The sequence below is a fragment of the Dermacentor silvarum genome, chromosome 1, assembly GCF_013339745.2.
Source record: "Dermacentor silvarum isolate Dsil-2018 chromosome 1, BIME_Dsil_1.4, whole genome shotgun sequence".
In the NCBI taxonomy this organism is placed as follows: Eukaryota; Metazoa; Arthropoda; class Arachnida; order Ixodida; family Ixodidae; genus Dermacentor; species Dermacentor silvarum.
Genome location: NC_051154.1, coordinates 176,361,631 through 176,388,458, shown reverse-complemented (window position 1 = coordinate 176,388,458; position 26,828 = coordinate 176,361,631). Strand labels below are relative to the sequence as shown.

General features: G+C 43.2%; 1 protein-coding gene across 2 annotated transcripts in view; it reads left to right on the top strand.

The window, feature by feature from the left end:
* The window catches only part of LOC119436437 (endophilin-B1-like), a 62,167-nt gene extending 36,784 nt beyond the window's left edge, over window positions 1–25,383 (top strand). The window contains exons 7-9 of one of the 2 annotated variants that reach the window (XM_037703283.2): window positions 4,478–4,578; window positions 14,802–14,890; window positions 24,425–25,383. In XM_037703283.2, the coding sequence (XP_037559211.1) occupies window positions 4,478–4,578; window positions 14,802–14,890; window positions 24,425–24,447 (213 nt within the window). In that variant the 3' untranslated portion in view covers window positions 24,448–25,383. Of the gene's footprint in view, window positions 1–4,477; window positions 4,579–14,801; window positions 15,004–24,424 lie in introns of both variants that reach the window. The other variant, XM_037703282.2, reaches the window with a different exon arrangement.
* Window positions 25,384–26,828: the final 1,445 nt, after the last annotated feature.

The window sequence follows — 26,828 nt, the reverse complement described above, 5'->3', positions numbered from 1 at the left end:
TTGTGATACCCTCCGATAAAAAAAAAGAAAAAAAAGAATGTGGTGCATTACTTATTACATTTGTAAATTTAATCCGAAAAAAAATGAATTTCAGAATAGTTTCACAACAAGCCTGATTTCTCCCCGATTATCAGCTTGAAAAATAGCACCCGTTTTTTGCCCCCCAAATTTAACAAAATATAAAACCCGAAAACGAACAACCCTATGTTTTTTGAAGAGAAGGAAGTGCTGCTCCAATTGCTCCAAACTGCCCCAAAAGAGAAATGCTGCTACATGCTGCTCCAAACAGTAATTTTTGTTAGTAACTGCTCTGAACCTGCTCCGAAACGGTGCTGGGAAAATGAAAACGAGGAACTTTAACAGTGCGACCAACCTAAAGAAACCGAAAACAACCTGGGGCCGTATTCTGAAATGTTCCACTTCGGCGATAGTTCGCCTTTCGCCTTCAGGCACGCGCTGATTGGCTGTTTCAGCAAAATTGGATGAGCTTATTGGCTCGTTGAGCCCAACGTCATCCAATTTTGCTCAGCCAGCCAATCAGCGCTCACCTGAAGGTGAAAGGCGAACTATCGCCGAAGTGGAACATTTCAGAATACGGCCCCTCTATACTATCATCATTTTCAAAAATGCAGTGAAGCCAATCGTAGCATTGGCGGCAGCCGAGCCCGCTCACGCATTTCTCACGGCGCACGTAGACGCACGGTCTCCACGGTGCCTATGGCTCTCATTTCTGCCACAAATACTGGTATTTTAAATATATAGCTTATTTCACTGCGTGTTTGATAACCATCCATCTTCTTAATTGTTTCTTACAATTTACATTGAATATTGTACGTACAATATGTTTCATAATAAATATTAATATTTGTCCTGTGGCAGTAATGGTGGTTCAAGAAACCACATGTTCTCTTTCAGCAACCATCTTTTGTCACATGCCACTGCACTTCATTTGGAGAGCTAGATAAAGCAACAATCTCTTAGTGAGATCTTCCCGGGGTTTTGATTCCAGCAGAAAATATAAAATATACGAGTCTCTTTATGACTTACATGGGTCCATACCTAAGCATCAGCATTTTTTCAAATTGGTTGGTTTTAGTTTCTGTATCTACCTTTCTACTAAAGCTTTTTTTTAATCAGCTTTCACAGCCATATATACCGGGTGCACGAGGTATTTGAGAACACATGTTGGTTTCAGGCGGAGAATAATATTTCCAGCAAAAATAGACATATTTTCACCAAACTTTGGGAAATACTTCTCTTACAGTTTATTTCCACACTTACTAAATGAATCTGCCATCCGCAGCAATAACCGATTCAATTCGGCTTTGGAAATGGCTGCATGCATGGATCAGGTGGTCCTTAGAGATGTTGGCCATTGAGTCAGCAATGGTGGCCTTCAGCGAGTCTTTTGTATTATGTGGCTGTTTGTTGGCCTCTCTGTCAATGATGCCTCAGACATAGTAGTTCAGTGGATTTATATCTCGAGAACTGGGAGACCACAAGTTAGGAGTGACGTGGTCGTAGAAGTTGTCAGCTAGCCACTAATGGGTGGCGCAGGCAGTGTAGGCGGGAGCCGAATCTTGCTGAAAGACATAAGGTCTTCCTTTCAAAACAATCTCTATCCAGGGCTTTACAACGGTGGCAAGCACCTCCACGTACGCGGCAGCATTATCGCGGAGTCCTGCAAAAAAAGTCCTTAGAACCATAGATTTGTGTTTAATTATCTGAACTTCAATACAGTATGGTTCAAAGTAAAATTATGTATGATATGCACACAGTGAAATAAGATGCACACAAATAAAGTTAATCAGTACTTTGCCAAAGTGCCTGCGAAATTCGAAAAACTTTGACGCAGTCTCAACTATGCTGCGAATGAACTAATTCTGTTCGTGTAATTGCCAGCCTTACTTATAATGCTGACACACATATTGCTGTTTGGTTTGGCTTTACACAACAAATCAACAGCCTGCACTGTGGTTTGTAGTAGCTTAGCTCTTCCAGATTGCTTAAGCTAGCCGCACGACTCACTGCCAGTAGGATTTAGCAGCAACACCATCATGAATGCCCGTCAAATTGAGGCAATTGTTGAGTTAGGCAGAAGCATGTTTAGTTTGTCAGCAGTATGTTTGAAAGCAGCACTGATGTGCTGTGCAAGCGAGGCCATACGAGACGCAGGCAGTGTAGGCGGGAGCCGAATCTTGCTGAAAGACAAAGGTCTTCCTTTCAAAACAATCTTTATCCAGGGCTTTACAACGGTGGCAAGCACCTCCACGTATGCGCATTATCGTGGAGTCCTGCAAAAAAGTGTCGCGGCATGACGTCACCCTCGTTGATAACAATGGCTAACACCATTACAGACGACTGAAATTTTGTGTGCATCACTGTAGGCACCTCATCAGTGCTTGCACAAAGCGACTTGTCGATACAGGCTTAACTTTTTGGTCTTGGTCAAAGTTCTTTTTCATCTGAAAAAAAACCAAAGCATTCCAGGCTCCTCAGGTCTCTTCAGCTTGCTTAGCAAGCGCTTGGACCGGAGCAGATGATTCTCCCGAGTTTGTCGGACATGAATTGCCCCCTCCTCATGACATAGGAATGGTACCTCAAGTCCTCATGCACAGCGAACCTGACAGTCGACTCTGCAACTTGGAGATCCTTTGCAATGGCCCGCATTGACTTCCCTAGGTCGTCACTCACGATGACTTGCAGCCGCCGGAGAAAATCAGGGGTTCTGATGACGTCTGATCGCTGACTGTGCTTTTTCCTTTTCGCCACAGATGCCATGTCACCGCCAGAACACATCAATTCTGTCCGCACCTTGTAGACGAAAAACTTGGCTACGTTCAGAAAGGTGGCAATTTTCAAGTTGCTGTGGTGTGGCCAGGGAGACGAGGACTGCATAGCGTTTCGTTTCCTGCGTTTCCTCCATCTTGGAACAAATTACGCAGTATAAATGATAAGGGGTCAACCAACAAGAAGCTGCATGCCTAGATTGACATGATGAGTATTTCACGTATACAGAAGTCAATCAAAAAGTTGTCCTTCGTGATTTGTTTTTTCGTTTGTAAGTGATTATATAAAATGCATGAAAATCCTACGTGTCAGCAGCTGTCGTGTCGAGCGCACATGGTATTTCGCAACATATTGTTCAAGTAATTCATATTTAACAAACATTAAACTAGGGCATACATGCATACCCTGTAAGACGATCTTGTTCTGTGCATTGCGCTGCTGAGCACGAGGTAGCGAGATCGAATCCCGGCCGCGGCGGCCGCATTTCGATGGAGGCGAAATGCAAAAACGCCCGTGTACTTGCGTTGTAGTGCATGTTAAAGAACCCCGGGTGGTCTAAATTAATCCGGAGCCTTCCACTATGGCATGCCTCATAATCGGAACTGGTTTTAGCACGTAAAACCCCAGAAAGAAGATATCTTGTTCTGTGCACAAAGCCATGTTCTCACTGCGCGAGTAACGCATTGACCTTCAAGCCTTATTTCATGCAATTCATCCTAGAAGGGGTCCAAAGAGATGAAAATCTGAAATTAAATCATTAGTAGATTCCTTTCAGATGCTGAGTGTAGATGTGTACACAGCAAAACAATGGCTCAAAATCAAAATTATCCTAATGGAAATAATGGTATCTAAAGTGTCTTGCATACAAAATAAAAACACATTGGGCTAGTTGTTGCATGATTTTGACTAGAATTGTGATGTAGCAATAAGGACATGGGTGATAGAAACAGCACAAAAAGGAGTGCCTGTATCTGTAGTTTCTATCGTTCCTGACCTTATTGCTGTGCCACAATTCTGGTCACTCCTGCATACATCATAATACACATCTGTAGACCCATGTTGCTAAATTAATTAGTATGCACAAACTCCACTAGAGAAAACAAACGGCGCTCACGAGCAAAAGCTCATCGCAAGACCGATCGAGTATGTGTGCCCGCTGTGCTAGGGCTAACCAGATAGCGGTCCACCAAGCGCAAAAACGAGAAGTCGCAAGAGCAGAAGCCCCACCTAACCAACTCGTTGCGAGCCTGTGAGCATCTGCCGCGGTGATGAAGTGTTCAGTGGAAGAGAGCTTAGGTGGATAGGGCGCCCGGGGGCCGCCACTTGGGAGGCCAATTAGGGCGTGCCTTGGGGACCTATGTTTGCGCAGTGACTCGATGCCGGGAGGGAGAAGCATGGTTTGCCTGTGAAATTAGTTCCTGCATGCTAGCCGTGTCTGCCATGTTGGCACTGGGGCAGCGGTTCCCGGAGATCGAGCTAAGCACCATGCGCAAGCTGGGGGATGAGCTGTGGGAAGGCACCTCAATCACCACACTGCAAACAGATATTTCTGAATATTTCATCCAGTTTTGTTTCTTCCACCAGCAGAAATTAATCAGAGTGAATTGTTTCTGATGAGTGCGAGACAAGGATACTAACTTCACAGGGTTGATGTATCTGGAATCTTACAAGATCATTCTGCTTCCAGGTGAACCATTTGCGCTGCCTTAGTGACTTTGTAGAGGCCCAAATGTCATACTATGCTCAGTGTCAGCAGTACATGACGGACCTGCAGAAAGAACTGGCCAAGTAAGTTTTTTGTCTGAGTATTGCTCCAGCTTTTCCCCAGTGCGTTAAGAAGTGCTTTCTACAGAAATAAAGATACAAGTAATGGGCTGTGGCCACACATTAACGTCTTATGCAAATACTAAGACAAGCCCAGACCATTGGTATAATGTAGCTTGTAAGTGCTTTAAGAGAGCTGAGCTCATGCTGTTCACTTCATATGTTAAATATTCATAATAGCTTAATAGACCTTATCAAAAAGTGCCACTGTATGTTTAATGTTGAATGCTAAACTATTGCTATTACACACTGGGAAACAATAAAATAAAGGCAGCAGAGATATGCTTCACATGTTTTCTTGCATAACTGTTGGCTGTTAGTTGCATAACAGATCATTAGCTATTAGTCACATTTCTTGGAAGGTCATCAGCATATGTATTGTCTCATAGAGTACAGCAGTTTTGCTTGAGGCTCATGCTTTTTTTTTTTCTTCTGCTGCTTGTGTCCCTGGAAAACAATAAACTTTTTTTTTGGTTCACAGTATACACTGCAAACTGAGGAAGATTGGCTTAAAGGTGTTTTGCAACACCTGACAAAGGTCCAACCTCCCATTGGTAACTAAAGCACATGCGGTTGCAGCATAAGATATAACAAAAGTTTACTCATTTTTGCTTACAAAGTCACTAAGTGGAATTCGAACATGTTCCGTGTAACATGTATAACAAGAAAAAAATACAAAAATTGTCTGTACGAAGCTAAAATACATTTCAGCAATGCAAATCATTATGTAGTATGCAAAACAATAGTTCAAAAAAACAACACAAAACCTTATTGCTAGTAGCAAAGCATTCATTGGTAGATAGAGAAATCATAACAAGGTCACTGAAGACGAAAAGAAGACAAAGCTAACAATATTGGCATTACATCTCTCCTACGAGCAAACTGTTTAAACGATGAGAAGGAAGGTTACTGTTTGAATTTTTCCTAATTGGAAAATTGATTTATGGATGAGTGTTTAAAGGCGCCCTGAGCCACTTTTTATGGAAGTGGAGAAAGGCATTTGAAGTGAAAATAGGCTATTTCAGAAATACTTTGCCGCAAAAAGTACTTAAATGCGTTCAGCAGAAATGGAGTTATTGGCAATCAAACGCTGCCTCCGCTGTGCTCCCATTCCTTCTTCAATGCCTTACACTGTGAAGGCTACGACAGAGTGGGATAGGGCCACAGCGCTTCGCCTTCGAAATGCCACTGTGGCGCGCAGTTCAAATTTAATTTTGGATGTTAAGGTAGACGCCACGACTTCCGATTTTGATTCCTACGACGCGCTAAACGTAAGCCAAATGCGGTTGTCCTCAGCAAGCCGCAGTGTGGTTAGCCAGTGGACTTGGGCGGCACCCCGCGGCAGCCGCAGTGTAGCCGACCGCAGAGACCAATAGCAACCGCGTATGGGAATGGACTTTATTACGAAATAAAGCACGCAGAGAAGAATGAGAATCGTGGCTTCTGTTGAAACGAGAGTGTTTGAGAGAAAGGTGACTTCGTGCTCCACTTGCGAGCTCCATGCATGCATCGCGTACGACGGCAAAACTTGGCTGAGATGTTCACAACAGCGTATGCTACCCACGGACTATGTTATTTCACCAAGCCCGAGGGGTGGTTCAGGGCCCCTTTAAGGTGTGAAGTATAATACTTGAAAGTTTTTAGAAGCCATAATTTGTTTGTGTTCTGATAGTGTTTATGTTGAAAATCATAGGATGTAACATTTTAACATTTTTGCTCTAAATTTTGTTTATCTTTTCTGACTAGTTGATGTATATAAATATGGTTGTGGAATGTTCAGTAGGCTGTGTTTTAAAATGAACTTTTTATGCTCTCACGAAGTGACAGATTTTTCAATAGGAACATACAACTCATTTTTGGAGTACGGAAAGTTTCATTAGGTTAGTTTCTGTAGTCGTTCCCCATATTAGTATGCAATAATAAAAGTAAGGGTAAACAATAGATTAATACAATAGCAGCTTTACTTGAATGGGTAATGCATAACGAAATTTATTTATTATGTAATAGAAAGAGCTGCTTTAATGGATAAATAAATTATGTGTTCTGACCACAGAATATTCTGTTGAAATAAAACACCAAGAAACTTGATTTTTGATTCGTGTACAATGTAGTTGGTGTGATATATCAAGTAGAAATCACTGTTAATAGTTTCGTTCTTTGGTTGGAATACTACATACTTTTTCTTAACATTTAATTGCAAATGATTTCTTTTTAGCCATATTGCAAGTTAAAATAACTGCATTTGCGATATCCTGTTCTTGGAAAAGAAATTATCATTGTCATTGAGCTTTTTCGAGTCCCCTAAAAACAGATGGAATCTTAGGTGTGTGAATATTGTGAGGTATCTAGCGTAGCTAATGGATCCATCAGTGAAATCAAGATTTTGGCTAACGTGGGCAAAGTAAACTTGGTACATAAATCACATGTCAGCATATCTCTTAGTTCTTGCATAAAGAAAGGTTTCAAGCTGCAACTCTCGTCAGCTGGTTGAGGCCTTATAATAAAAAAAGGACCAACTCTGCTGTTTGAGATGGTGGGCTTCTTCACAACTTTCACATTGTGATTCTTCAGCAGCCTAGCTGGGAAGTGTTAATTTCTTCGCTTGTAGGGCACCAAGCTGTTGAAAAGTGTCAAGCTTGTGAATCAATTTAGTGACCTTGCCCGACTTAGCTTGTTATTCTTGTTGATGGTTGTCTGGAAATATAGCAGACTGCATGTACAAAGAGCAGCACCTATGATGCCTTCAAACTACCAGTTGATAGGCAGGCACTTAAGGCTCCACATTGCCAATGCAGCCAAAAAAACTAAAGCCTTCAAGGCCTAGCGGTTGCGTGCTCCTAAAGAAAGTCTTTTTGAGGCCAACAGTGGCTCAACCACTACAGGCACCATACTACCAGACTTCTACCACCCTTTTTGCCAGAAGGTGTGACATGGATCGAGTACCCTAAAGTATGCACTAATATAAAGCTGGCCCCTTGGCCATGCTTGATATGTGGTGTAGACAGAGGCAGAAGCACAAGGAGCACCATTCAAAAGGAGTTGCCGAGTATTGGTCTTGTACAGTGATCTTGAAGAGGATAATAAAGACTCATCCTCTTAGTTTCTTAAGAATCCTAGGGCATTCCTAGATGAGTGTGGTGGAACTGAGATGGTTACAGGGCCTTTTGTTCTTAATTCTAAGTTGGTAACACTGGTGGTGAGCAAGGCAGGCACTAGGTGCTTATGTGAATCGCTATGATTGAATAGTGAAGCTATTTGAGGGTCATGATTGCACTTGACATTTTGCTATGTTGATTTTGTTTGCCCATTTTTGTAATTGTTTCTTCAACGAAAAGGGCAAGATGGGATGTCACTACACCGCATTGTTTGGTTGTCTGGCATGTGTGCATGCTTTGCCTTATCTGATTGTGTACAATAGAACCTCGTTGATAGTTTCCTGTTACATACAATTTCCTGGCACCAATCTTCACTATTGAGACACAGTAAATGACCCAGTACAAGGTGAATCCAGATAAGAACGAACAGGTGGTCCTGGTCACCATTCCCGATTTTGATGAAACTTACTTTAGGCGCAGGTTTTGGGCCCAGAACAATGATTCTGAACATAGTTCTGTGAAAAAAAAAAAAAATTTATTTTCCTGGAAAAAAGAAACAAATTTCGGCCATCGAAAACGCTTTTCCCCCAGTTTTCCGATTTCTGAACTTTGAGCGCGCATAGAGAAACAATGGTACACTTCTCGATCACAGTATTTTTTCCTCACAAATAGCAAGTGAAATGCTACCTTATGAGTATTTTGTTGCACTTGGCTACGGAAGGAATTTTGAGATAAAAAAAAATGACAAACATGGTAAACGGACCAAAATACCTGTAATTCAGGAATTTATTGCTCTAGACTAATAAAGTGAGAATAATGAAACTCGGTGCACATGAACGTCTTCACATTACTTTGAAATAATTTTCGGTACTTTGTTAAGCACTGTTATATTTAAAAATTGCACTTAAAACGTAAGTGGTTTGCCAGAAACATCAAAATGTGAAAATAGTTTTCTGACAAAGTTCATTTTAAATTTTTTTTGAAAATCACTCTGGTTGAAGTCAAGGACGTTATCTACCACTGTGCGTTAAAAAATGTTGCATTATTTGAGTACTGAACAAGTTACAATGCGTCAAATGTGACCACACTCAGCCTAGCGGCCGCGCCACTGATATTGTGCTGCAAGTTGGACGCAGGTCGTTCAAAAATAATTGTACCCGACATACTCATAAAGAAGCCTTCAAAAAATAAAAATAAGAAAATATAAACGAAATACGCCGCCAGGTTGCATGGTGCCTCAAGCTTTGTCTTCCGATCCGGTGCTTAGTAATCTTTAGCAGGCGATCCGTGGCGGCAGGCACTTGCGGCGGCGGGCGCTCACATTTCATTAGTGCCGCTTCTATTGTAAGCGGAGTCCGCCTGCGCGTGACACCGAAGTGCGGAGAGTGAATGAGATAAGGAACGTAGAAAGTGAAAGGCAAAAGCTGTCAGTGCATCAACAAGGTATATTACATTAAGTCTGCCAATAGTTTTTCGGAGGACGCCTCCAGTGCACGACGCATGTTTCTTCCTCCGCTGTGATGGCTGAAGCCGCAAATTATAGCCTTAACCGCGTGGTTTGTGCTGACTATCTGCAGAGACACAAGAAGAAAATTTTGTATCAGCGGAACTTTCGTATCATAAAGGACTTCGACATTGTTCAAATAAGGTTACACCTGCCTGACACCAAAGTTCCTGTTCGAGAAACGGATTTTCTCTGCGGGAACTGTGTCAATCGCTTTAAGGCACTGACCGCGGATTCTTCAACTTCCCCGGCTCCTGAGCACACGTTGAGACATGAGGATGCATCGACACTGGTTGAAACATCTGGAAATGACGTTTCATCTGAGTCTGAGGAGGCATCTACGTCACAGGAAGTGTTCGTTCGAAAACAAGCAGCTGTTGAAGAGCTCGAGAGATATGTGCGATGCCCCGAAGTTTCGCCACTAAAACCTCCACATTTGATTATAAGAAAACATCGAAGCTCATATGCCAAGCGATAGGAAGGAGAAATTGAGCATGGTCTCAAGATGACACTTAGGTTGAATTTATCAGCAGCATATGACACAGAAAGCCAGCCTGTGACATCGACAGAAAGCTGCAACACCTGTTCAGACTGACTGAACAACTTAAAGCAAGCCTTCGAAGTTCGGAGTCGTTCAGTGAGCATTATCGTCTTTTGACTTTGCTGCCAAAGCCGTTTGACATCAAAGAGATACAGCATGTCATTCCTGCAGCGACACGCTACATGATCCGTAAATCCAGAAAGTACAAAGAAAATCATGGTGTGTGGTCCGGCCCTGACCCTTACACAAAAAAAAAGGGTAAACCAAAAAGATCTCGAAGCAGCATTGCACTATTACACTGAAGATGAGTTTAATTGTAGCCAACCAAGCCCAAATAAGCAGAATGTGGTTCACATTATACTGGATGACAAAGAATTTATTGCAAAACATGTAAATGACACGCTCTATACGTGAAACTTATCGCATGTTTAAGGAAGCTCACCCTGACACTGCAATTGGTCGGACTAAGTTCTACTCCTTGCGACCGAAATGTGTCACGCCGACGCCGACACAGGAAGTATGTGTCTGTATGTATTGTGCCAACATAAAATTGGCAGTATGTGCGCTGGAAAAGAGCTCCAGTCAGAAGTACCAAAGACTTTTGCGACCTTTGCCTGTGCAGTCCCTTTTCCTTAAAGTGTGAACTTGGAGAGCGTCCAGCGTGTCCATTGGTCAGAGCTCTCACATTGACTGACCTGAGAATTCTGGAAGAAATATTACATGCGGCTTGGGAGAAAGATGACTTATTAAAGAAAGAGCCTACCCCGAGTGCATTCTTGGAGCACCTTCAGACATGCTTAAAAAAATGGATAAACCACAACTACATCAAGCGCATTCAAGGTGAAGCAATCAGTAAAGAAAAGAAGTCTATGCAGAAAGCAAGTGTTCCACATTTCGATTTTGCAGAGAACTGGACAGTCACACTACCAGACGAAATTCAATCTCATCACTGGAGTAAAAGCCAAGTCACCATATTCACCTGCGTCGCCACGACCCAGAAAGGGGCACACAGTTTTGCTCTCGTAAACGATGACATGTGCCATGACTGTGCCCGTGCATGCTACGCCTTGGCTAAGGTGCACGAATGGCTTTAAGAGCACATCACAGTGTACGTTCATGTGACTTAGGTCAGTGAGGGTGCTGCTGCTCATTTCAAGAACAAATTTCAAATTCATGAATTGAAAAACAACGGGTATGCATCAGCCAAGTGGTTATTTTGCGCTACTGGACATGGGAAAAATGCCTGCAATGGAATCGGGGGCATTGTGAAGCACCAGGCGACGCTACACAGCCTTCGAAATCCCGCCTCATTTGCCATCAACTTGTTTCTGATATGGTGCACGTTTTGACTCATTAATTTATGCTCCAAAAGCTGCCATTTAATCCTTCAGGCGATTGAAGGCAAGAGAATGGATTGCCGTTCCTGCAAGGCCTGGTATTCAGTCGTGGCATATGTGGATGTGCAAGTGGACCCAAAACTCCAAACTGCAGCTCGTGGCAAAAACAGTTGCTTCGGATAAGCAACTTCTTCGGCAGTGAAATCGAATGTCGCATGTTTTTAAAAAGGTGCAAGACCAGCTTAATGAAATACAACCCTATGGCAACAGTACCGTCGGCCTTCTTCCTCGGCCACATTGGCATACAACATGCGCAATTGTGCGGTTAAAAAAGGTTGTAACCCACACTGGACATCATCGCTTGTTGGCAGCGTTATATTTGAACAATAAATATTACGTTGAATGAGTTCTTGCATAGCTAAACAAATCAGAATGCACGAAAGCGTTTTTGCGGCCGCTAGGCTGACACATTAGACACATTGTAATTTGTTTGATACTCAAATAATGCAACATTTTTTTACGCACAGTGGTAGACAACGTCCTTATTTCAAACCAGAGTGATTTTCACAAAAATTAAAAATGGCCTTTTTCAGAAAACTATTTTCAAATTTCGATGTTTTTGGCAAACCACTTATGTTTCAGTGTAATTTTTAAATATAATGGTGCTTGACAAAGCAAAGAAAATAATTTCAAAGGAATGTGAAGACGTTCATGTGCACCGAGTTTCATTATTCTCACTTTAATTAGTCTAGAGCAATAAATTCTTGAATTACAGGTATTTTGGTCTGTTAACCATGTTTGTGATTTTTTTTTCTCAACGTTCCTTGCGTAGCCAAGTTCAATAAAATACTCATAAGGTAGCATTTCACTTGTTCTTTGTGGGGAAAAAAATATTGTGATCAAGAAGTGTACCATTGTTTCTCTGTGCGTGCTCCAAATTCAGAAATCGCAAAACTGGTGGAAAAGTGTTTTTGAAGGCTGAAATTTGTGAATTTTTTTTTCAGGCAAGCAATTTTTTTTTCACAAAACTAAGTTCAGAATCAATGTTCTGGGCCCATAAGCTGTGCCAAAAGTAAATTTAATCAAAATTGGGAATGGTGACCAGGACCACCTGTTCGTTCTTATCTGGGTTCACCCTACAGATACATTTCTTTTTGTACCGGTTCATACATTTCCAGAAAACACGACATTTGGGCACCAACGTTTGGTACATATGTTTTTGGCCGCTAGATCCCACGTGAACAAGGAAAGGTGCGAAGCGCACGTCATTAGAACTGGAGCCGTTCACTGCGGCAGCTTCCCTGTAGTACTCAGCATTGTTATGCTCTCAGTATTATTATGTCATGATATACAGTCTCATTTTTTTGGACCCCCTAGGGGCCACGATAAAGTCCCAAAGATTCAAGCAGTCCAAAAAAGTGATTGCATGCATCTTACTGCCCCCAATGGCTCAAATCGCATCAGGCACGTATGAAATATCTCTGAAGGACTGCCAGTACATTTATTAGACATATCAGTGCTCGTAACGTGGCAGGAGACGGCGGGTTCACGTGTGTATAATTGACTACATAGTGCGCCTCTTCGATTATCTGTTCCTGACAGTCCCGGACTGTCTGAAATGCTGCATACGCAGTGCTCATTGGCAGAAAGCACTGCCTCGGGCAGTTCGGAACTGTCAAGGACGAATAATCGAAGAGGCCCGCTGTGTCTCGTATAAGCACGACCCCTTTCCACTCTTGGTATCCTTCACTGCAATACATTGCGTATGCTTGACCGCGCATCACCATTGTATTGCAAAAGCTGACTTTTGGGATCCAGCGTTATGCAGTGCTTTAGACCCTTTCCGTGCTATCTGTGCTTCGATGTCATTGACGAGCAGGACGAAGGCGGAGTCAGGACCGTTCCCGACAGAAGCTCATCCTTGAAATGAAAAAAACTGCACTGAAAAGCAGGAAGCCTAGCAAACGTCAAAGCAGCTAGGCCTAGTTTTGCTGCTGTGATGGCTACGGCTGCCAGCGGATCGGCTTGCGAGAACATTGGTTCAAGGCTGCAACATAATAAAAATGGCGGCGGTGGTGCCTTCGATTAATGCCGTTTCGGACCTGCGGTCATGAAAAAAAAGTTGCAGTTTCGCCCGGAAGGCCAAGCATCAATTGGGATAGCAAATTATTGGACAGCTGTACGAAGCAAGGATAGTAGTTTTATCGGCCGTATAAACTTGTAAACATAAGCATACTAACTAAATTAACAAGCATGGTGTCACGCGCACACAAACATGAACACATCTCACTCGATGCCCGCAGAAACTTGTTGGAGTGAGGAAGCGCGGCAGCAGCAGCAAGTGAATTGACCTTTGTGCTGCCTCGTGCATGAACGCGAATTAAGCCGTGAAAACACAGTGCACGGCGTATTGTGTCCCCGTCGCAGATGGCCTTCAAGATAAAGCAGCCTGCCCAGAGTAGAACGCGCACCCCTCCCTACCCTCCCTTTGGAGCCTTGCGCGCGACAGAAGACGGCGCGCTTTCTTCCAGCTTTCCTCCCTTGCGTGCAGGAGATTGAGCTGCGATTGCCGGCTCACCCTCGCACGCTTTCACTTGCACATACAGCATACAGCTCGCGGCAACTGCCCTTGGACTTTATACAGAACGTTACAGTGACGGCAATGGTGATGGCAGAAATGCGCCTGGAGTGTCCATGTAATTGCTATCGCAATAGAAGTCTGGAAAATGAGGCTTTCAGCATCCACAATTTCAGACATTCTTATACATTGCCTCTATGGGTACATGGCAGTCAGTCCGGAAAATCAGTCATTGACCATAACAGGCTCACTTCTTTCACGTTTTTCACTGTTTTACATATTGGCATATGATTCAAGTGGCTGGATGGGTGCTTTCCAAGTATGCTAGACATGAAATAGTTGATGTTCTCATATGTAACGTTCCTGTAGAAATTTCTGGTATGAAGTGCATATTCTCCAACAGCAGCAGGATTTTCATGATTCTGAAAATGTAAAATATGTGTTGAAAATAAATTTTCAACGGACAAAATTAATTGGAACCTGAAAGGGATCCATTTCACCAACGTATGCTCATACTGCAGTGTTGTGCTGATAAAATTGCAGGACTGTATTATTATTTCAACATGGAAATGAGTACAAAAGTCCTAAAAAATGTGACTTCAGAATGCATAGGAACGGGCAACCTTCTAAGTGAGCTTTTTGTGGAAGAATATTATTTGCCTTGAATGTTCATCACTATGAGATTAATAGCCGGAAAGGTCTACTTATCATGTTCAGCTAGTGTTTTAAAACATATTTAAACATTTAGCCGGCATTTTGTACAAAACAATCATTTTCGGTGTCATTTATGGTTAAATAGCACAAGTTTTACACTTTGCATGTAATTTTTGAGCTGCAATGAGCCCATTCGTAGTCATTACTGCTATGCTAGCTGGTGTTCTTGCTTGCATGCTATATGACAGTCTATTCCTTGTACGTGTTTAAACCAACATCAGTGTTTGGGCCTTTAAAATAGTTCAAAAATGCTTAGTGCTCATTTATTAGTTGCTCTTTCAAAGTATTTGAAAAGCAAGCATTTTACTTAAAACACTAAATCTTGTACATGGATTGATCTACAAGTACTGGACCTAAAACAGGCTTTCCAGATTGAAAATTGCCTTGTTAAAATCATTGGCACCTTTTCTTTCTGCAGCATGTCCATTGCCGTTGGAACAGGCAGCAGTGGTGATGGCAGTCGCAGTGGCTTCCAGGGTGCTTTCTCGTCGCCTACAGCCAGTGCAGGTAGTCCATCCAATGATGTCAGCACATTTATCAACAGCAACCAGAAGCGGGCACGTGTCCTTTATGACTATGATGCTCATGACAACTCCGAGTTATCGCTGATGGCCGATGAAGTAAGTTTCACAAGCTCTACATTTGTGCTAGTATGCCTCAGTAACTGTAGCTCTGTGTCCTGTACCCTTTAATCCAATGCGGATACAATAGAGCCTTCATTTAACAAAATTTACATCTTTTTTTTATGGAGAGCTGTAGACCCAGTTGCCTGAATTCCTCGAGAGCACAACAAATGATTACACCAGCCTTCAATCCAACCAGTTCAAAACATGCTGCCAATCCCCGTTTTTCACGTTGCAATGACGTATTCACCCTACCCTGCCAGAAATGTGCAAAAAAAAGTTTGTTAGGGTTGGCGCGTGCTGCCTAATCTTGGATGCAATTGAAAGATTTGAGCGATTTGCGATGTGCACAAATGTATACTGCTCCAAACTAGCATGCCGTATACGGCTTTGCAGGTTGATCTGTAGCTCCATGTTAGTGCAGTGCAAACAGCGTGCACAATGTACGGCTGCAACTTTATGTTTAAAACAAGAAGTGGCGTAAGCTTTCAATCAATATTATAGTCATAATACCGTATTTACTCGCGTAATGAACGCACTCACATAATGAACGTACCCCCAACTTTAGTCGTCAAAATTGAGATTTTTTTTTCTCCCGCATAATAAACGCACCCTGAACTTGTTACCGTGAAGTAGGAGAGACACGGTACAATTCGGCGTCCGATATCCGATATGGCGTCCAGTGGGTAAGGTTGTATCGGATGCCATATGGGACTCCCAATCGTGCCGTGTGTCTCCTACTTTTATTGTGATAGCAATCATATGGACACTCCAGGCGCATTATTGCCGTCGGCGCCAACAATCGCGGCTCTATCTGCTGCGTTTGAGGGAGGAAAGCGGGGAGGAAACGCGCCATATTCCATCGCATGCATGGCGCCGGGGGGAGGGGAGAGAGGAGGGCAGTGCAGCAACAGTGCATTGCGCGGCCGCACACGCCCTAACTTGGAAGCGATCTGCATGGGGGCTGAGTCTAGGTACGACAGCGGCTTATACCTTTGTGTGTGCTCAGTTTGCATTGAAGCGATACACTGCACGAAGATAAATGAAGGTCACTTCGCTCGCTGTTGTAGCCACGCTTCGTCACGCCAGCGTTTTGACAGCGAGTGTGATGTGTTCATGTTTGCCTGTGCACGCCGACACCATGCCAGTTAAATTACTTTGCAAGTTTATACGGCCAATAAAACTACCATCCTTACTTCGTATAGCTGTCTGCACATTTGCTATCGCAATCAATGAAGCTTTTCGGGCGAAACTGTGACTTTTTTGGGAAGTGGCCGCAGAAAAAAAATCCTTTAAAATTTTACCCTGCATAGTTAATGCACCTCCCAATTTTGCGCATATTTTTCGGAAAAAAAAAAGTGCATTCATTATGCGAGTAAATACGGTAGCCTTTTATATCACATTGGCAAACTGAATTTTTAACGATAAACGTGCAAATAGAGGCTTTATTCCCTGACGGGCAGCTGCTGTTCTACGTTTCCAATTACAGCCATCGTGTTCTTGTGTGAAAGAGTCACTCTTCCGCTTTAGCTTTCAGACCACTGCTACTACGTGCGTTGAATAGCTATGAAAGAAAAGCCCGCAAAATACCACGTATAATACAAGGTTTTTTATGAATTTTACCATGTAAAATTTCTGCCTCGTATTATAAGCGGATCCCAAAGTTTTCAGCCTGAAATTTGCAGTTTCAGTTTCGTTTTTGCTCAGTGCTATCATCATTAAGACTCGTAGCGGAGGATGCGTCATCTTGCGGGTCCATTTTGACCACGCTTAAGAAGCGGCACGTTCGCTAGTCTAACTCGCACGATGTCGGGACCGCGAAAGCAATACCCAGCTGCCTTTAACAGGAAAGTTATTTTAGCTGACGAGACCATTGGAAATTGCGCCGCAGGGCGACACTTCGGTGTCACCGAGGGCAGCGTTCGCGGCTGGGATGACATCCCAGTTGCAACTGCTGGACGTTTGCATTAACAAGCCTTTTAAAGACCGGATCAAGTGCTGCTACCAACAGTGGATGAGGTCAGTAGACCCTGAAGAAACGGCTACCGGATGGCTGAAATGGGCCTCTCCAGCGGTGCTTTGTAGCTGGATCACGGATGTATGGGTCAGCATCCCTGAGGAGCTCGTCAGTCTCTCTTTTAAGAAATGCGGCATCTTGAACAGCGGCGAAGACGACTTTCTGTGGGAGGATATCTCCGAGAAGGGGCTTTCGGGAGACAGTGCCAGTGAAAAGTACGACTGAACATGAACTGCAATGCAAATACAGCTAACCCTGCTTATAACGAACCTCCATATAACGAATTCCTGGATATGACGCAATTTTTTTATTCCCCGCTGTTACTTCATAGAAGCGCATGTATTTGAGACTTCGACGTAATGAAGTGGCAGCGGGAGACCCCCTCGAAATAACAAATTTTTCCCGCCGACAACCTAGAGATTTCGCCCCAAATTTTGTCATTTTTGCGCGAGCAGCAACCGGAAGCACCTTCTCCGCCACGATGGAATGCGAAGCGAGCGCACGTGTGCGTGCGTGGTGTGCGTGCGTGCGTGCGCGAGGCGGACCTGTATCCCTCGACCCGGTGATCTTGCAGCCGCGGGCGTGACCTTTCCCCCTCCCTTAATTCAAACCTGATCCCGCCGCTTGCTGCAGCTGGCCTAGCCAGCCAAGCCGGCACTCTCCTTTTCCGGTTGATGTTGCCGAAGAAAAAAAAAACTTTTTTTTTTTTTTTGTTACGCTAACCTTTTTACTAACCTGACACTAGGTCACACTATAGGACCGTTTATAGTCCGGCGTGACGCAAACGCGCACGCGCTTAGTCACATTGGCGAAAACGACCCCCTCTATATTCGAGCGCACTGGCGCAGCCAACGTATCCGGCGGCTTCCGACGCACCTCGACGAGCTCGGCGCCGAATTGGCTCCTGACCCATTCGCGCGTTGGTCGCGCCGACTGCGCCGACCCACAATGCCATTTCACGCGAATAAATAAACGAGCCCACGCCGCTTCGCCGACGGTTGCAGACAGCCGTTTAAAGCTGCGCACAGGCTTGGGATCGTTCTGTGCATGCTCTGAAGATAACAGCCGACGGCGCGTGTGTCGGAGTATAGAGGAGATGGCGTTTCGGCTCGCGCAGCGCAACCGGTGTAGCACGACTGGCCGCAAACGACGCTGGCCCGCGCCGATAACGTCGGACTATAAACGGGCCTTATACGACACCACGACGCCATCGGTAAGTCGTAAGAATCTAGTAAATACGGTAAGCGTTTCTTTTTCAAATTTTCGTGCCGAACCTGCATATAACGAAATTCTCTTTATAACGAAGTTTTTCGGGAATTTTTAAATTTCGTTATACCCAGGTTTAACGGTAAATGCTTTCTGTGAGTTTTCCTTACTCGCATTATGTGCGGATGAAAACATTTTTTTTTTTCGTTATTGCTATCCCCAAATAACACCTCGTATTATATGCGGGTCCGTATCATACGCGGGTTTTTACGGTAGGTGTTCTTATGCGCAGTTCGATTTGTTGACTGAGACATGTGACCATAAGTGCGGCATGCCATTGGTGGATTTTCAGCGTCATCTGCTAGCGGCTGCTAGAACTTGCTGCACAGCTATGTTGAATTCATCGCCAAGGTTTGCTACCAAGCATAAATTCGGCGAATGGAAATAAAAAGCGAAGGATGTTGAGCTTTCAAAAGTACACTGCGCAGTGGCTTCGGAACACATCAGCAATAGTTTGCTTCCTGTGCCGAGCGCCACCGAAGCTTCCCCCCGTGACTGTGAATAGGCTTACTAGATGAAAGCATTTCCGACAGCAGCCACGTTCGGCAGACATTTCAGCATGACTGCTGCAGTCTTAAAATTTTCAGAAGGTATGTAAGGTATGACAGCATACTTGCTTCTGCTGCCGTCTGGCTGCTTCACGGGGGACAGTTTTGCACACTTTTCAAGTAGTTTTTCCACGAGCAGGTATGCCGTCATACCTTACATTCATGGCCTCTCCCACAGCATAAAGAGAATCGCTCAGCGTGCAGGTGTTCATGTAGTTTTGTCCGCGCCTAACAAGCTAGGTCGACATTGCTGTCAGGTCAACCAGGAAAAATCCGAACAGCCAGCTTGTAAAAAGAACCATGCCACACCATTCGTCCAGTGCAAAGCAGGCGTGGAGTACGAGGTGCCTCTTCCCTGTAGACGCTCCTATATTAGACAGACTGGTTGTTGCCTAAACGATCGTTAAAGAGAGCATGCTTACAGCCTTCGCTCCGGTACTAGCAGCAACTTGGCCTTACACTACAGTGTTTGTGATCTGTGCCGTAATTAGAGACTTGACTTTTCACAGTGCACGATCCATTACTTAGTTATATCCATTATTGTCCGTTACTGCAATATATATGTCCAATGGGGTGCACAGCATTAAACATACAAATAAGAAGGCGTTGTGGCCCACAGAACTGCTACACGGCCACATATGCAATGAAATTTGAATAAAACAGCAAAAGAATTATTGTCCGTTACTGCAATATATATGTCCAGTGGGGTGCACAGCATTAAACATACAAAGAAGATGGCGTTGTGGCCCACAGAACTGCTACACGGCCGCATATGCGATGAAATTTGAATAAAACAGCAAAAGAATCTTCGGTGTGCACAATGCACAACTTCTTAGCACCTCATGCTAACAACAACAGCATCTGCTAACATACAACAGCCTCTACGATACCTACCTTCTATTCCAATGTCATCATGTTATGTGCTTCCACTTTCCACTTGGCTCATCCATATTGTCGTGAAACTGGCAAAACCAAAATGGCGATGCGGTCGTAGAGAACTTTATGCTGCAGCGTGAACGAAGTTCGTCGTCGTCAAGAAGCACGTGGCACACAACACTGTGTGCTGATTACACAGCTGATCCAGACTGATCTGCCACTCTCACATAGCTCCGCTGTGTAAGCGAGGAAGTCAGTGAACCTCACTGTGCTGGTTTGGCTTGGCTGGCTCATGGCCTACAAGACTACGCCGGCACCGATGCAATCTCAAGGCAACACTATAGTCCCTAGCGCAACCTGTAAGAACCTGTGACCGACCCGTGAGAAAGACCAGTATTGCTTGACAGTGTATTCAACACAGGGATGCAGGAGTTTTGAATTGTGCTGTACGAGTGCTGAACCCCGCGAAATGTGATATAATTTTCTGTACCATTTTGATGGCAACTGGTAAGATCTGAGTGTCGCTACTAGTTTTATGCACAAAAAAGAAAATGGCTAGATGATCACTGATGCTTCAGGAGAGAGTTCCCGTGACAACTTCACTTTGAGGCAAATTTGTTATAAAGAGTATTTGCGGTGACATGTGTGAGGGTTTGGATCAGATTTGTGAAGCCATGCAAGAATAGCGTTTTTTAAAGTTATTTCTCGAGGTGGATTCTGCAAGCATCTCAACATTGAAACCTCCATATAGGATTAGAGTGAGTGTGTTTGGATTATAGTAATCAAAGAAATATTCTATATAAGTAAGAAGTTATTAAGGGTGTGCGAATACTAAATTTTAAGTACGAATCGAATAGTCTTGACTGTTTGATTCATATTTGATTCAAGGGTTTGCTATTCTAAATTGGCAATTATTCATTAGCTGAAATATCAAGGATAAGAGCACCTATTGGAGCTTCAGGGTAGAAAGATGGATGCAAGTGGAGCCTGTTACGAATTATTCTGCTGCAGGAGAGTTGCGATTGCTGCGCGGAGAGGGACTGATTCCTGAGTGAAAACATACAAGGCAGATAAATTCTGATGAATAACTTCCTGTCATTCAGTAAAATTTCTGGAGTCCCCCCACTATAGCTTGACTCATAATCAGATTGTGGTTTTTGGTACATCATCATCATGATCAGCCTATGTCCACTGCAGGACGAAAGCCTCTTCCTGTGATCTCCAATTACCCCTGTCTTGCACTAGCTGATTCCAACTTGCGCCTGCAAATTTCCTAACTTCATCACCCCACCTAGTTTTCTGCCGTCCTCGGCTGCACTTCTCTTCTCTTGGTATCCATTCTGTGACTCTAATGGTCCACCGGTTATCCATCCTACGCATTACATGGCCTGCCCAGCTCCATTTTTTTTCTCTTAATGTCAACTATAATATTAGCTATCCCCGTTTGCTTTATGATCCACACTGCTCTCTTCCTGCCTTTTTAACGTTAGGCCTAACATTTTTTTGTTCCATCGCTCTTTGTGCAGTCCTTAACATGTTCTCGAGCTTCTTTCTTAACCTCGAAGTTTCTGCCCCTTATGTTAGCACCGGTAGAATGCAATGATTGTACACTTTTCAACAACAGTGGTAAGCTCCCTGTCATAATTTGGCAATACCTGCCGTATGCACTCCAATCCAATTTTATTCTTCTATAAATTTCCTTCTCATGATCAGGGTCCCCTGTGAGTAATTGACCTAGATAAACATACTCCTTTACAGACTCTAGAGGCTGACTGGCGATCCTAAATTCTTGTTCCCTTGCCAGGCTATTGAACATTATTTTTGGCTTCTGCATATTGATCTTCAACCCCACTCTTACACTTTCTCTGTTAAGGTCCTCAATCATTTGCTGTAATTCGTCCCCATTGTTGCTGAATAGAACGTCATCTGCAAACCGAAGGTTGCTGAGATATTTGCTGCTGATCCTCACTCCTAAGCCTTCCCAGTCTAAGAGCTTGAATACTTCTTCTAAGCATGCAGTCAATAGCATTGGAGAGATTATGTCTTCTTGCCTTATCCCTTTCTTGATAGTAACCTTCTACTTTTGTTGTGGAGAACCAAGGTTGCTGTGCAGTCCTTGTAGATATTTGCCAAGATATTCACGTATGCCTCCTGTACTCTTTGATTACGCAATGCCTCTATGACTGCTGGTATTGCTACTGAATCAAATGCCTTTTCATAATCTATGAAAGCCATATAGAGAGGTTGATTGTACTCCGCAGATTTCTCTATTGCCTGATTTATGACATGGATATGATCCATTGTAGAATATCCCTTCCTGAAGCCAGCCTGCTCTCTTTGTTGGCTGCAGTCAAGTGTTTACAGGGAAAAAAGGAATGCCTGGCTTTTTGAAACTATTGCTGCCGAGCAGTGTCAGTGTTTAAAGAGGCCCCAATTTATGCAGCAGGGGGTCCTTGATTAATCACTATTGACCATAAAGTAAAATAGTATGTTCTGCAATCTTTAGATTTTTCCTCAATTCGCACTTTTTTGGCAAAACAACACCTTTACGAAAACTATTGTTTCCAAACTGCTTTGCCAAAACCTGCTCTCAGGGTGGTTTCTAGAGTGAAATTTTGACATGAACAAAATAAAGTACTTTTTTAAATTTCTGAAGTTTTTTTACAGAATGTAAGTATCACATATTTGACATATGGTGACAGCTCAAAAAATGAACTTGGTTTTCAAGTGACCGGATTTTTACAGAAATGGCATAAAAATTCAAGTTGCTGGCCTTGTCCTGCGTTATAGACTACGTAGAAGGTATCTATATAAAGACAATGAATATATCCATTAACCTTGAAATGATAATTTTCCTAAGCTGACAACACAACTGCTCAATATGATGACAACTTTTTTTCTGTTTGTTCCAGGTGGATTAAATATAAAATATTTTGTAATGACGAAAAGATAAATCATTCGATATAATTTGATTGAAATTGGTTACTTGGTTTGAAAGTTGACCCCCCAATGTACACTGTGTAGAAGAACCCTTCGAGGCTGTGCTTAGTGTGCAAGGACCAAGGCGAAAAGTCTGAAAGCGGTTCTGAGTATGAAAAACGCAAAGCTGCGCTTTGCAACCCTGCATGCCTTAGGCTTTTTCATATTCACAAATAATTTTTAATGCATGTGATGCAAAAGACTTTTGTGAACAAAATAAACCAGGCATTTTTTAAATGCAATGTCTGTAGCAGAATTTAGGTAGAGTGCCACACGGGTGTAAGCAAATGGGTTATAGAGTGCATGTGTAATTTCCATCAAACTGCCTTTTTTTTATTTTTTATTTATTGATATGATATAAGGAGATGTTGACGCACAAATAAGGTGCCGGCTACTTCTTAGCTCTTGAATGGGTCTAACCTACCACATACAGGGTTCAACATATAAGAATACATGTCAAGTAACCTTCGCATACAAGCAACGTTTTCACAGCAGCACGACAACATTAAAAAAAAAAACGTACATACAATAAAGAAGTTCAATAACTCCATGGCACTGCAGATAGAAATAGAAATAGAAACAAAACATTTCTACAAATAGAAATAACAATGGCACCTTACAATACAGTCTCTAATCAGCGGGTGGTGCACACATCGTGTAAATGCATTATCACATATAGTCAGAAGAGCATAATAAACATAACATAATCCACAAACACATGTACATATACAGCGACATTGTCATAACAGGAACATTATCAGCGTAAATAATGGCCAACAATGCCGCTCTCTTCAAGAAATATTGTTAACGCTTTTAGAGCGCTGATGTTGCTGATGTATGACGATTGGCCAAATCGGCATATTGTAATGGACACGCGACCAGGCACGTTCATGCATGATTTACAGTTCAAGTGTGCTGATGGCAGCAAGGTGCATATCTATAAAGGCTGGTTTCCTCTTGCGTTGCGTTAACTTCAACCTTATTCTGAACAAAAATGTGCAGCAAGCACTTCGACGCATGTGGGATGCACCAAGGTCTTGGGTCAGAGCGGTGCAGGCTTTTAGGGTTAGTGTTGCTATCAGTATATCAAAGACCACTCTGCAGCGTGAGTGACTTGCGGCATTCGTCTGCAAAAGATATGTAAGCTTTTGTGCATTCAATCACCCTTGGAAAAGCAAATGGGCAAATTCCCGCTTTTCACGATCTCGGGAAACTGCAAGATGTGCGGAGGTGTTAGATAAGCTTCAGGTAGGCGTATTTTATATTTAATATTATTGATATATTGAACTGAAGTCGAACGTCTTTATTGAACTGAAGTCGAACGAAGTGCTCGGGGCCTCCGAAATCATTCATTATACACGTCACTTCGTTGTAAAGGTTGCGCACTGCACAACTCGCAATAGAACTGGGACAGAATGAATCCTTCACTATACAGGTCATTTTGTGTTAGAGGCGTTTCTTGTAGAGGCTCTCGACTGTATTTCGCGATCCCCTTAGAGTTTTATATATCCGGGTTCGACTGTATATATGGGCACTGAGCGGGAATCTTAAACCATAGTTCAATTTAAAAAAAATAGAGTTGAGTTCTACCTAACAAGTTCAACTGTACTACAGGAATAATAACCAATGTTTGTTAAGCTTACTCTAAATGAATGAACCTTTATAAAAGCACCGTGGTTATATATAGCTGCTTTTTGCTAACAGAAATCGCTTTGGTGTTTATGTATTGCAGGTGATCATCATATCCCAGACTGAGAACATGGACCCTGACTGGATGATTGGGGAGCGAGGCCTACAGAAGGGAAAGGTCCCAATTGCATACCTGGAAATTCTCAACTGATTAGATAAACATGCTTTTTCTGTAAAAATTACTGTGCTTGCATAGTTGGTACAGTCATAACCATATGGCAGATTTGTTTATTTGCTAAGTGCTTTCCCTGTGCTTCTATGCAACACATCTATTCAATCAAACTCAAGCACGACAGTGAAGAACAACAATGCCCTTAAAAAGCATGGCAGTTTTAGTTCTGACATAGGCCTGTAAGGCTTCTTGATGCCATTTCTACACTGTTTTCATAGTCCATTGCCTTTCATGCTAGTTCTCTATTTAGCACGTCAACAAAACTGCTAATGCTCATTGTTCAACTGTCTGATGTGTCAATACATAATGAAACTAACAAGTTGTAGAAGTCATTCCTTATTCAGAGTTAGTGGTGCATACATTCCACATGTTGGGAGACTATATGAACATGATCTTGGTCATGACATCTTTAGCTTGCTGTCTGTTGACAAGAATGCATTGTGCATTCTCCTAATGAAGCTGGTGCTTCTTTTGTTCAATCTCTGCTAGTTGAGGCTTGCTACATGAGTGCTTGCCATTAGTCTTTACCCTGTTATTCTGCATGCCATACAGATAGTTAGGAACATCACAAAAAAGCTGTTGATATGATGCTTGGAACCAAGTTATGTCATAAGAAAGAAGTAGTAGTATTCTCATATTTGTACATAACTTAGCATACTTTACATGCAACTTTACATTTTTGAGTGAGTGTGTAGGAAAATTGTCATCTCTTCCAACAATGCAAACTCATGCTGCCTTTAAGTGCTGAAAAGAATGAGTCAATTCTTCCTATCTTTCTTGAGTGTTTAATGAACTTATTATATTATGAATAAAAATGGCTTTAATGTGTCTCCCTAGGTACTTGTGTATATGTAGACCAACTGGTGAATATCGTGCTGAATTTTTCAGCAAAAAAATTGTGATACTGGTGGAGGTGGTAATTCAATATCAGCTAGTAATTGCTTAGAGTTGTCTGTTTTAAGCACATTATTCAAAACGTTCTTTTTTCTCATTTCTGCACTTGTACATGTGAAGCGGACTACTGCACTGGTCCAAGCGTTGCATGCTTGAAGCCTGTTTTTTTTTCTCGGACATGCCGGTTCTTCGTGCACCTTTAATGTAGATTATAGAACATACTACTATAGTGAGCACTATGAAATGCAACATGTTAATGCGTGAAATCTTTTTATCAATGACTCGCTGCACCTCACATAAAGCACCCTTCCTTCTCTACACCGATATGAACATACACATTTTAATTTTAAAGGTGATATTTCCCTTAGTCACAGTCACAAATACTGCACATAAAAAGCAGATAAAAAGGCCAATCAAAAGATTGAGCTTAAAGATGGTGAAAAGTTCTGTAGAGTCCCATGTACCATTGAGAAAGCAGTGCAGCAGGTTTGGCAGGAAAAAAAAATGGAATGACATTCTTTGAACACTAAACCATTAATATTGGGGAATCAGTGCTTTGCATTGTTACGTGCGCGTCTGGTAGTTTAATACTATTTTTCAGTAATATAAAAACCGACATAAAATGAGGTTTTTTACCCCCGTATTCTGGCATGTCAACTTGGCTTCCTGGGTTATATTCGTATCTTAGGCTTTAATGCTCTTATCAGTGGTGGTCCAACTGCGCCATTTGCGCCATTTTGCTGCGCCCACCGAAGTGCAACTTGCGCCAAGTGTGCCAAAGCGCCACCTTTGCCTTGGGCGCTACGCGGACATCGCAGTAGCGTGGCCGATCCCTCTGTTTGTGGACAGACCCGCGGCTAAGCATTCCGAGCATCGGGGACGCGGACTTCGCAACCAAGCTTCGCGCACGCAATCCTCGATCGGACGCGCAGTTAAGCCTTTCAGCACTGGATGTTTCGGAATTCGCGATTAAATACATCGAGCGCCGACACCTCGTGCCCGCGGCTAGGCATTTCGCTCGTCGGCACTTGGGACTGCACGACTATGCACATCGAGCATCAACTCCTCGGGCCCGCAGCTAGGCATTTCGCGCAGCGGCACTTGGGACTGCGTGACTAAGCACATCGATCGAGCGTCAACTCCTCGAGCCCACGGCCAGGCATTTCGCACATCGGCACTTGGGACGGTGCGACTAAGCACATTGAGCGCCGACTCCTCGTGCCCGCGGCTAGGCGTTTCGCGCATCGGCATTGGGACTGCGCAACTAAGCACATCGAGCGTCGACTCCTCGAGCCCACGGCTACGCATTTTGCGCATCGGCACTTGGGACTGCGCGACTAAGCACATCGAGCGTCGACTCCTCGAGCCCACGGCTAGGCAT